At 44.0% G+C, this 12,536-nt stretch overlaps 1 protein-coding gene across 1 annotated transcript; it reads left to right on the forward strand.

The window, feature by feature from the left end:
- Window positions 1-407: 407 nt before the first annotated feature.
- On the forward strand, window positions 408-9,190 carry LOC135528804 (protein FAM161A-like). The gene is given in 8 exon segments (XM_064957864.1): window positions 408-638; window positions 2,088-2,341; window positions 2,485-3,723; window positions 4,025-4,192; window positions 4,534-4,633; window positions 6,626-6,783; window positions 8,762-9,147; window positions 9,150-9,190. Coding segments are annotated over 8 exon segments (2,520 nt in total). The 5' UTR covers window positions 408-464.
- Window positions 9,191-12,536: the final 3,346 nt, after the last annotated feature.

Raw genomic sequence — 12,536 nt, forward strand, 5'->3', positions numbered from 1 at the left:
ATTTATAACTGAACACATTCATGAAGATTTTGCACTGTTATGGAGAGATGTACTGCTTGGATTCTTTACTTACAATAGAAATAAGCTAACAATTTTACGTAATTAATTTCCTTATTATTTTGGCCAAATGTCATATTCACAAATGTAAATGTACAAACAAAACACCACATTTTCATACCTTGCAAAAATAAACTATATAATATATACTATATAATTAACTATATCTTAAGACAATTAAATACTCTACCAACAAAAAATTCGTTAGATTCACATTTATTAGCAATTATATCCTAACAATTTTCAAAGAAAAGATAAAAACGATTCACTTCCTGAAACAGCTAGTAATTTCCTTTACAACCACACGATGCTGGTGCTCTGGAGAGCATCTGCTGTGCTTTTGCCAAGTAGTTGCAGCGTCTCTATTAGATTCAACTTTGAGAAAGAAAGCAAGAACAGGGGAAACAATGGCGAATACCCATCGCGCCAACGTCCTGGTTACCTCCTGTTTGAAAACGCCGGTAGACCCACACACCAAGGCTCCGTTGGCGTTGTATGAAAGGCAGCGAACCCTTCCATATTCGTCAGTAGCTGGTCATATTGACAATCGAGACTACGAAAAAGAGGTAAGATATCGGCAGATCAGTTTTGTATTTGAAAGCTGAGCTAAGCATCCAGAAATATTCTTAAATGATTGGATGAAATCCATCATACGGGTGGAAAGAGGACACCATCCGACACTTGCCGAGATGCCATTCATCCAACTAACTAATCCATCAACGTTATACCCTCATTCATTATGTTGATCTGAAGACAAATAGAACACCAGTTGCACATAGGAAGCCTGCGTTTTTTTATTTGCTATTTCTGGTTCTTCATTCCATAATAAGCTAATTTCTTGGATCCTCCCTCATTGATCTGCTAGATGGCTTAGTCATACAACATATTGATCATACATTGCTACCAAACATCTAAGTTGATGTAACTAAGCATCATTTATAGCCTATACAAGCCTATGACACTGGATAGTGATGTACATTTAAGTGGATATGCCTTGAATTATCTTTAATGTCAGACTCATGTTGAAGATTGGGAAATTCAGGTGAAGCATTTACTTATGGAGGTGGATTCTCATAAAATGTCTGTTGTTCTCAAATGTTACTACAGAGATTTGACTGTTCAGGTCAACCTGCCTGTGTGGGAGAGGATATTTATGGCTTCCCTCCTTTACTAGATTACACTGACGTCACAGTGCCAGTAATCCTAAATGCTTAATTTCCTTTGGACAACATTATTTCAAATCCCATTTTATTTTCCTCACTGGACAAGGATTTGCCCTACATCTGGGCATCTCCAAATAGTTTTTTTAATTTAGAAAGCACATTCATTTTGATCTGGCTTGTACCGTAATCAGTAGGATACTCGTTAGAATTGCTTGTCCAAGCTTTAGACTTATTTTCTTAATATTTGTAAATGTATGATTGGATCTCATCCATTCATCACCAGAAGGAAAGAAGATTGAGATGGTTGGAGGCAGAGCAGCTAGTGTGACAGTTGAGCACACGCTCCTTCCATTATCACCCCACCTTCTGTGTGTGACCATATGGATAGGTCATCCAAACCCACAGAGCTGGGGATAATGAGCTTAGGCATGAAGTAGCCATCTCATATTATGCTCTACTCAATTCACATTAGGCCTTATGCTTTAACCATCTACAACATGTCCAGTCATTAGTGCTACTCTTACATGATGATACACTTCCATGCATTTGGCATATTAACATATATGGGGCTTCCCCTTTAAGATGTATCTTAAAGTCATAGAAATACAGTTGAAAGGCTTTTTCTTCCTGGAGCCACAATCCTATCCAAGATACCCTTTGCTTCCAATTGCTTACTTAAGTGATAATGCCAGAGAAGCCGTTGTTTGGAGGGTATGTTGTTATGGGTGTTGTTACGGCCCGAGACGAAGTCGATTTTGCATTTGACCAATGCAAAATGTAGGCAACATTTATTATTTGTATGGAATGGATTCCACAGACACATTTTCTACAGTCCGTGCACAACGTAAATGTTTTTTTTATTGACGTTCTTGGTCTGACTACGGTGATGGGGATGCCCCCGGGAAGGGCAGATCCCTGATGATCAAAGACTACCGATTGACGGTGGACCACATCGACCTGCGTGAGTTCTACTTCTCCAACGAGGAGTACTATCGTAAGCTGGAGGAGCTGAAGAGGGCCCACCTCCGCACCATGGCCGAGCTAGAGGGCATGTACCGCAAGAAGCTGGAGCCCAAAGGTGCACCACCCTCGGAAAACGTGCAGGGGGCACAGGCACACAGGTGTGTTGTTACTCTTGCTTGGAATTGGTTGTTTTTCTTGATTAACCACCAAGATAATACGCTGAAGTTGGTAGGGTACATTATATCTGCTTCTGGAAGGTGTACTGTATTCATATTCTAATGGTATTTTTTTCGCTCACCAGATCGTACTCGAAGATCAGCCCCATGCCCATGAGGCGTCTGAGGAAGGCCCACTCGGCTCTGGAGCTGAGAAGGGGCTCTGGGCTATCGGACACATCTGACGGGGAAGGTGCTGTAGTCAACAACGTGGAGAAGGGTCTGCAGTCCTCCCCCAAAGAGCACATCAAGAACATGTGGCATGACTTCAAGCTGTCGCCTCGCCAGAGCCACCTGTCCACATCCTCCCTCCAGAGCCTCATTGAGGGCCACAAGAAAGGCATCAAGGGTAAGGACCAGAAGCAAGGGTGCAAAGATGTCAAACACGAGCCGTGGAAACCCAGAGTGACCGTCCCCAAGCCATTCCACATGACGCTGCGGGAGAACCAGAAGGGCCAGAAAGGTGTGAAGACACGGTCAGAGATCGAGCTGGAGAACGCGGCCTTGTGGAAGCAGCTGGAGGAGCTGACAGAGTGCCAGCACAAATTCCGTGCAAGCTCCGTGCCCGTCCACGTCCGCCTGCCCCTATACAAGGAGCTCCACGAATGCGACGAGGCGCGGCGGGCCATGCACGAGTGGGAGCAGCAGCGTCTGTGCTCCACCCAGCGGCCCTTCAGTTTCCTGGAGCGTGAACGGCTCAAGAGGGAGCAGAGAGAGGAGCAGCTCCACAACCTCCAGCAAATCAGCCAGGAGAGAGTCCAACCATTCAGGGCCAAGCCCGTGCCCAAGGCCGTGTATGAGGCGGCTACAGGCGAGCAACTGAAGGAGGATCAGCTTTTCCGTGCCATCAAGATGCAGATGAGGGCCCAGGAGCTGCTCCACAGTGCCTCCATGCCACCCAGCATGCTGGCACGCCACCTTAGCAAAAGGGAGCATGCTAAGGATGGAGCCCGGGGGGACACCGCTGGATCCGAGGATGACAACAGGGCCCCTTACAGGCCTAAGATAAACCCGGTGGTGCCCGACTTCGACGCCAGCTACAGGAGGTTCAAGAAGCAGCTGGAGAGCCGGCGCGACGTGAAGCCTTTGACGATGTGCGAGCCGTTCCAGTTCCGGACGTCACAGATCCACTCGCACCGCGAACGCATCCTGGCCGAGATCGAGAAGGAGCAGATGAGTCCCCGGGCCAAGCGCTGGCCTTACGTCAGCACAGCTGGGCTCGTCCACTCACACAACTCTAGCCTCTGCTCCTCCCTCTCAGGCAGTCTGGAACAGCTGCCTGCCAAAGTCACCGATGCCAGCAAAAAACGCCAAGAGGCTGTAAGGTACTACCCACATAGAATAGCAAGGGGCGTCTCCTTTTTAGACAAGCTAGTCAGAGCTTCAGAAGACATTTTAGTTGCTCTTTTTAAGAATAGTTGTGGCCTGAAAGTTGAAACCCTTGTCTGTTGAATCCTGTGGACTTCCTATACACTCCCAGCTCCAAAACAATAAAATGCCCAACCTCTGACATTACCCCCCCATGTCCTACTTCTAGTGCCCTTGGCCTTCATTTTCTCTTTTGACAAAGTCCTTCCTCCACCAATGACTTCCAGTCATCGATGACTGCCTTGTCTCCTTGAGTAGAAAGGTGCTTGAGCAGAGAAAGAAGGCAGAAGAAGAGGAGGAGAGATGGCATGAGAGACAGAAACAGAGAGAGAAGAAGCTTGCAAAGGTGGTCTCGAAGTGCGCCCAAGCCAATGATGCCCACGTGCCCCTCTCCCAGACCAACCAGTCCAAGCTCAAGCAGTTCAGGTACCCATATAGAAATTCATAACATTATAATTATACTTGTAGCAACCAAGAAACTCACCCTACCTGAGACCAGTACAAACCCCCCCCCCCCCCCCAACAATTTATCAATCTGATGTTTCTGGGTCTTTTCAAATGAAAATGATGAGTGGAAATGCAAACCTGAAGACTGAACTGAACATTGCCTCAATAGTCTCAATTGTGACTATGTTTTCCATATCAGTAATAGTAAGCTGTGGTTGTAAAAGTGATGTTTTTGTTGAATAGGTCAGGGCTGAGGGTTATTTCAGGGCTGAGGGTTGTGGGATGACAGGGGTGAAAGGTTGTCTGTGTGTTTCAAAAAGAAAGCAGGACTTTCAGAGGAGGAAGGAGTACCAGGAGGAGATGAGGGAAATCCAGGAGAGAGTGAAGGGGAGGCCTCTGCTGTTGGAGCAGGTTGCACAGGTGACTAGAAACAACACACACACGCGCGTGTGAGTCGTGGAGTGACATGACATGGATTGCATTTCAGTAGTTATAAGTGGCATCCTTTCCATATCTTCTCACACCACTCATTCACACAATAAATATACACTACCGTTCAAAAGTTTGAGGTCACTTAGAAATGTACTTGATTTTGGAAGAAAAATATATTTATTTTGTCCATTTTTAAAATAACATCAAATTGATCAGAAACAGTGTAGACATTGTTAATTTTGAAAATGACTATTGTAGCTGGAAACTGATGATTTTTAATGGAATATCTACATAGGCGTACAGAGGCCCATTAACAGCAACCATCACTCATGTGTTCCAATGGCACGTTGTGTTTGCTAATCCAAGTTTATCATTTTAAAAGGCTAATTGATCATTAGAAAACCCTTTTGCAATTATGTTAGCACAGCTGATAACTGGTGTGCTGATTTAAAGAAGCTATAAAACTTGAAAAAGGAGTCGGAGGCCCCGGTGCACAACTGAGCAAGAGGACAAGTACATTTGTTTTACAAACTAGACACTAGAGGTTGACTGATTATGATTTTTCAACGCCGATACCGATTTATTGGAGGACCAATAATATGTATTTATTTATTTGTAATAATGACAATTACAACAATACTGAATTAACACTTATTTTAACTTGATATAATATATCAATAAAATCAATTTAGCCTCAAGTAAATAATTAAACATGTTCAATTTGGTTTAAATAATACAAAAACAAAGTGTTGGAGAAGAAAGTAAAAATGCAATATGTGCTATGTAAGAAAGCTAACGTTTCAGTTCCTTGCTCATAACATGAGAACATATGAAAGCTGGTGGTTCCTTTTAACATGAGTCTTCAATATTCCCAGGTAAGAAGTTTTAGGTTGTAGTTATTATAGGACTATTTCCCTCTATACCATTTGTATTTCATTAACCTTTGACAATTGGATGTTCTTATAGGCACTTTATTGCCAGTGTAACAGTATAGCTTCCGTCCCTCTCCTCGCTCCTCCCTGGGCTCGACCAGCAACACAATGACAACAGCCACCATCGAAGCAGCATTACCCATGCAGAGCAAGGGGAACAACTACTAGAAGGTTCAGATCGAGTGACGTTTGAAATGCTATTAGCGCACGCTAACTAGTTAGCCTTTTCACTTCGGTTACACCAGCCTCATCTCGGGAGTTGATAGGCTTGAAGTCATAAACAGCGCAATAGTTGACGCACAACGAAGAGCTGCTGGCAAAACGCACAAAGTGCTGTTTGAATGAATGTTTACACGCCTGCTTCTGCCTACCACCGCTCAGTCAGATACTTAGATACTTGTATGCTTGTATGCTCAGTCAGATTATATGCAATGCAGAACACGCTAGATAATATCTAGTAATATCATCAACCATGTGTAGTTAACTAGTGATAATGATTGTTTTCATAAAATAAGTTTAATGCTAGCTAGCAACTTGGCTTACTGCATTCGCGTAACAGGCAGTCTCTTTGTGGAGTGCAACGAGAGAGAGGCAGGTCGTTATTGCGTTGGACTAGTTAACTGTAAGGTTGCAAGATTGGATCCCCCGAGCTGACAAGGTGAATCGTCATTGAAAATAAGAATGTGTTCTTAACTGACTTGCCTAGTTAAATAAAGGTAAATAAATAAAAATACCGATTTCCGATTGTTATGAAAACTTGAAATCGTCCCTCATTAATCGGCCATTCCGATTAATCGGTCTACCTCTGCTAGACATTCTGGCTCTGAAGTCCTCAACTGGCAGCTTCATTAAATAGGACCTGCCAAACATCAGTCAATTTGATGTTATTTTAATGGACAACATTTTTTATTTCAAAAACAAGGACATTTCTAAGTGACCCCAAACGTTTGAACGGTAGTGTATATTGCATGAATAATAAAGGTATGACTGACTATTTTCCCATCGCTGGTCATGATGTATGCTATTTTTCACTTCTGTCTATTGACAGATGAATGCCAAACACGCTGCAGAGAAGCGCTACACAGACACCCTGCGAGGCTGTGGAGTGAGTGAGGACTTTGTCAGTGGCAAGGTGCCCAAGTCCCAGCAGCCAGGTGGCCAAGAATCTGCATGCTGGACCACCTCCTCCAGTGACCCAAAACAAAGGTAGACTTCTGGCTCAATGACAGTGAATTATACATTTTGTAAACATACTTCATTAGTCAAAATCATTAGTCAAACATACTTGCTAGTTTAGCTAGCCAAATCATCAGTTTAGCGCAGAATAACTGATGGATTTGCGATCGTTCAATACCCGTTGAATATGGCACCGGTGTTATGGCACCAGTAAAAATATCAGAATTAAATTGTTGCCAGCAGTACAGTTACAGTCACCAACGCTCTGGATAACATGAAAACATACGAACCAGCTCTGCTAGTGCGTGTAAAATGGTCAGAGTGAGGTGTTCTCTCATTTGTGTCTGGAAGTTGCTAGCAGTTAGCTTGGGTGCTTGACTGCGGTTGTGAGGTCAGAACGCTTGGATCAATGTTTCTCCTTGGCCAGAGCGTCCAGTGTGAGATCCGAGAGCGACACGCCCTGAATTTACGAACGCCCAGAGCGCACTCTGGCACTCCAGATTTAATTTACAAACACACCATTAGCTTGCTCTTCTAAAAATCGAATTCAAAGATGCCAATAATGTTTTCAGTTTGACTTTTGGTTTCAAAAGCAGCTCAAACATAGAACATGTAAGAATTGTTTTATTTTTTTATTTCACCTTTATTTAACCAGGTAGGCAAGTTGAGAACAAGTTCTCATTTACAATTGCGACCTGGCCAAGATAAAGCAAAGCAGTTCGACACATACAACAACACAGAGTTACACATGGAGCAAAACAAACATACAGTCAATAATACAGTATAAACAAGTCTATATACGATGTGAGCAAATGAGGTGAGATAAGGAGTTAAAGGCAAAAAAGGCCATGGTGGCAAAGTAAATACAATATAGCAAGTAAAACACTGGAATGGTAGATTTGCAATGGAAGAATGTGCAAAGTAGAAATAAAAATAATGGGGTGCAAAGGAGCAAAATAAATAAATTAAATACAGTAGGGAAAGAGGTAGTTGTTTGGGCTAAAATATAGGTGGGCTATGTACAGGTGCAGTAATCTGTGAGCTGCTCTGACAGTTGGTGCTTAAAGCTAGTGAGGGAGATAAGTGTTTCCAGTTTCAGTGCTTTTTGTAGTTCGTTCCAGTCATTGGCAGCAGAGAACTGGAAGGAGAGGCGGCCAAAGAAAGAATTGGTTTTGGGGGTGACGATAGAGATATGTCTGCTGGAGCGTGTGCTACAGGTGGGAGATGCTATGGTGACCAGCGAGCTGAGATAAGGGGTGACTTTACCTAGCAGGGTCTTGTAGATGACATGGAGCCAGTGGGTTTGGCGACGAGTATGAAGCGAGGGCCAGCCAACGAGAGCGCACAGGTCGCAATCGTGGGTAGTATATGGGGCTTTGGTGACAAAACGGATTGCACTGTGATAGACTGCATCCAATTTGTTGAGTAGGGTATTGGAGGCTATTTTGTAAATGACATCGCCAAAGTCGAGGATTGGTAGGATGGTCAGTTTTACAAGGGTATGTTTGGCAGCATGAGTGAAGGATGCTTTGTTGCAAAATAGGAAGCCAATTCTAGATTTAACTTTGGATTGGAGATATTTGATATGGGTCTGGAAGGAGAGTTTACAGTCTAACCAGACACCTAAGTATTTGTAGTTGTCCACGTATTCTAAATCAGAGCCGTCCAGAGTAGTGATGTTGGACAGGCGGGTAGGAGTGGGTAGCGATCGGTTGAAGAGCATGCATTTAGTTTTACTTGTATATAAGAGCAATTTGAGGCCACGGAAGGAGAGTTGTATGGCATTGAAGCTTGCCTGGAGGGTTGTTAACTCAGTGTCCAAAGAAGGGCCAGAAGTATACAGAATGGTGTCGTCTGCGTAGAGGTAAAGCTATTGAATTCTACCGTGCTGAAATAATGCACGCTCTAGAATGCTCTTCAAGTCCATCAGAAACGAGTATTCAACAATGCCATGGTATAAGAGTTTATATTTTTTTGTGTTAAGTGTTTATTCATTTTGTTTTCTCAGTGAAAAGGACGAGACAGAAACACCGGCTATTTACAACACGGTCTTCCAGGATGAATACCCAGACGATTATGAAGACAGCTTTGCTGACCAAAAACGGGAAGGAGAGCAGGAGGCTGAGAAAGATGAATTAATGTCCAAAAAAGAAGATGAGGATGAAGGCCATGACGAAGCAGGGCGGGGGAGGGCGGATATTGGGCGTTATTCAGATGGCGATTACTCAGATGCCGATGACCATTACTCAGATGCCAGTGAGCATTACTTGCCCCTGGAAGATGAAAAGAATAAAGGGAGTGACATCCTCAAAAGGCCCGGGAGTACCCAGAGCAGCCCAAGCTATAGAAGCGGCCAGCACAGCGGAAACAGTCAGAAGTCAGAGAGGGATAGGGAAACACAGCAATAGCGGAAAAGAAAAGTAATGAGGATGACTAAAAAGTCAAAGGAGTGCATTTTCTGACAGGTAGGCAGGGCTACATTGAGGCGAACGTCTACAACACTGACACACAGTGGTAGAGATGCTTCTATTATAAAAAAGGATACATGCATGGTAGGATATCTGTATACATACAGTAATAATGGGAAATTCCATGTTTATTACATTGTGTTGTGTGAGACAGACCAGAGGGAATTGTAGTACTAGGCTATGGTTATAAAAAGGATCACATTGAACACTTTAGGGTACTCTTTGTCTTGTGATATCCTACTTTGCAGGAAATACAATAGGTTGACCACTTACATTTGGATGCTTGTGATACATTTTCTTTCAACAATTATTTGTCTAATGTTTTGTGACTAAATATATGTAGCCTAACATTTGCTATATATATTTCAGTATTATACTTTTTTTCAATCGTTGCGTATATATATCACATTTGGGAACATAAAGGTGTTATGTATTTCATGTACATTATGGGATATTTATATTTCTGTACTAATCTCAGCAAAAAAAGAAACTTCCTATCACTGTCAACTGCGTTTATTTTCAGCAAACTAAACATGTGTAAATATTTATATGAACATAAGATTCAACATCTGAGACATAAACTGAAGAAGTTCCACAGACATGTGACTAACAGAAATGGAATAATTGTCAGGACCCGGTTATGAACCCGGGTCTCCGGAGTGAGAAACAGTCACTTAACCAACTGAGCCACGAATAGTCAGCAGACCCCAGAAGATGAGGCAGACACAGCAGTACTTGAGACGGTGTATTTAATAAAGTAAAAAGGGAAGTCCTTCAGGAAAACATGTAACTCCACAACCTCAAAAGGAATTCCACAAGAACAAAGGTAATCCTCCAAGACAAAAAGGTAAATCCACAAGGTGGTAGGTATAGCATAAAAAGCCTCAAAAGATACTCAAAAATAAATAAACAAGAACAAAAACAGAATTCCACAAGAGAGTCCACCGGGATCAACAAGAGTTCACAGAATACTAGGGCTGGGTGCTAACAAACAAACACAGAGCAAAGAACTGAGGAAAACTAAGGGTTTAAATACAATCAGGGGAAACGAGGCACAGGTGCAAATAATAATGGGGATCAAGGGAAAACAAAAGGTCAAAAAGCACAATGGGGGCATCTAGTGACCAAAAACCAGAACAACCCTGGCCAAATCCTGACAATAATGTGTCCCTGAACAAAGGGGGGGGGTCAAAAGCAAAAGTAACAGTCAGTATCTGGTGTGGCCACCAGCTGCATTAAGTACTGCAGTTCATCTTCTCATGGACTGCACCAGATTTGCCAGTTCTTGCTGAGAGATGTTACCCCACTCTTCCACCAAGGCACCTGCGTCCCCTTGACATTTCTGGGGGGAATGGCCCTAGCCCTCACCCTCCGATCCAACAGGTCCCAGACGTGCTCAATGGGATTGAGATCTGGGCTCCTCGCTGGCCATGGCAGGACACTGACATTCCTGTCTTGCAGGAAATAACACACAGAACGAGCAGTATGTCTGGTGGCATTGTCATGCTGGAGGGTCATGTCAGGATGAGCCAGCAGGAAGGGTACCACATGAGGGATGTCTTCCCTGTAACGCACAGCTCTGAGATTGCCTGCCATGACAACAAGCTCAGTCCGATGATGCTGTGACACACCGCCCCAGACCATGACGGACCCTCTACCTTCAAATCGATCCCGATCCAGAGTACAGGCCTCGGTGTAACGCTCATTCCTTCGACGAAAACCGCGAATCCGATCATCACCCCGGGTCAGACAAAACCGCGACTCGTCAGTGAAGAGCACTTTTTGCCAGTCCTGTCTGGTCCAGGCAACGTTGTTGCCGGTGATGTCTGGTGAGGATCTGCTTTACAACAGGCCTACAAGCCTTCCATCCAGCCTCTCAGCCTATTGCAGACATTCTGAGGACTGATGGAGGGATTGTGCATTCCTGGTGTAACTCGGGCAGTTGTTGTTGCCGTCCTGTACCTGTCCCGCAGGTGTGATGTTCGGATGTACCGATCCTATGCTGGTGTTGTTACACGTGGTCTGCCACTGCAAGGACGATCATCTGTCCGTCCTGTCTCCCTGTAGCGCTGTCTTAGGCGTCTCACAGTATGGAAATTGCAAATTATTGCCCTGGCCACATCTGCAGTCCTCATGCCTCCTTGCAGCATGCCTAAGGCACGTTCACGCAGATGAGCAGGGACCTTGGACAACTTTCTTTTGGTGTTTTTCAGAGCCTCTTTAGTGTCCTAAGTTTTCATAACTGTGGCCTTAATTGCCTACCGTCTGTAAGCTGTTAGTATCTTAACGACCGTTCCACAGGTGCATGTTCATTAACTGTTTATGGTTCATTGAACAAGCATGGGGAACAGTGTTTAAGCCCTTTTATAATGAAGATCTGTGAAGTTATTTTGGATTTTTACGAATTATCTTTTGAAAGACAGGGTCCTGAAAAAGGGACGTTTCTTTATTTGCTGAGTTTAGTTGTCATAAAACAATTTGGCAATAAATCATCAAATCACATTTTATTGGTCACATACACATGTTTAGCAGATGTTATTGCGGGTGTCGCAAAATGCTTGTGTTTCTAGCTCCAACAGTACAGTAATATCTAACAATTCACAACAATACACACAACGATGTAAATAAAAATTAAACGAATAGATGAGACAGCCTATAGGGAGGAGGTCAGAGTCCTGGCCGTGTGGTGCCTGGATAACAACCTCTCCCTTAGCGTGATCAAGACAAAGGAGATAATTGTAGACTACAGGAAAAGGAGGACTGAGCACGCCCCGATTCTCATCGACGGGGCTGTAGTGGAGCAGGCTGAGAGCTTCAAGTTCCTTGGTGTCCACATCACCAACAAACTATCATGGTCCAGACACACCAAGACAGTTGTGAAAAGGGCACAACAAAGCCTATTCCCCCTCAGGAGACTGAAAAGATTTGGCATGGGTCCTCCGATCCTCAAAAAGTTTTACAGCTGCACCATCGAGAGCATCCTGACTGGTTGCATCACTGGCTGGTATGGCAACTGCTTGGCCTCCGACGGCAAGGCACTACAGTGGGTGGTGCATACGGTACATCACTGTGGTCAAGCTTCCTGCTATCCAGGGCCTCTATACCAGGCGGTGTCAGAGGAAGGATCTAAAAATTGCCAAAGACTCAAGCCACCCTAGTCATAGACTGTTCTCTCTGCTACTGTACAGCAAACGGTGCCAGAGCGACAAGTCTAGGTACGAAAGGCTTCTTAACAGCTTCTACCCCCAAGCCATAAGACTCCTGAACAGCTAATCAAATGGCTACCCAGACTATTTGCATTGTCCCCCCACCCCC

The sequence above is a fragment of the Oncorhynchus masou genome, chromosome 5, assembly GCF_036934945.1.
Source record: "Oncorhynchus masou masou isolate Uvic2021 chromosome 5, UVic_Omas_1.1, whole genome shotgun sequence".
Lineage (NCBI taxonomy): Eukaryota > Metazoa > Chordata > Actinopteri > Salmoniformes > Salmonidae > Oncorhynchus > Oncorhynchus masou.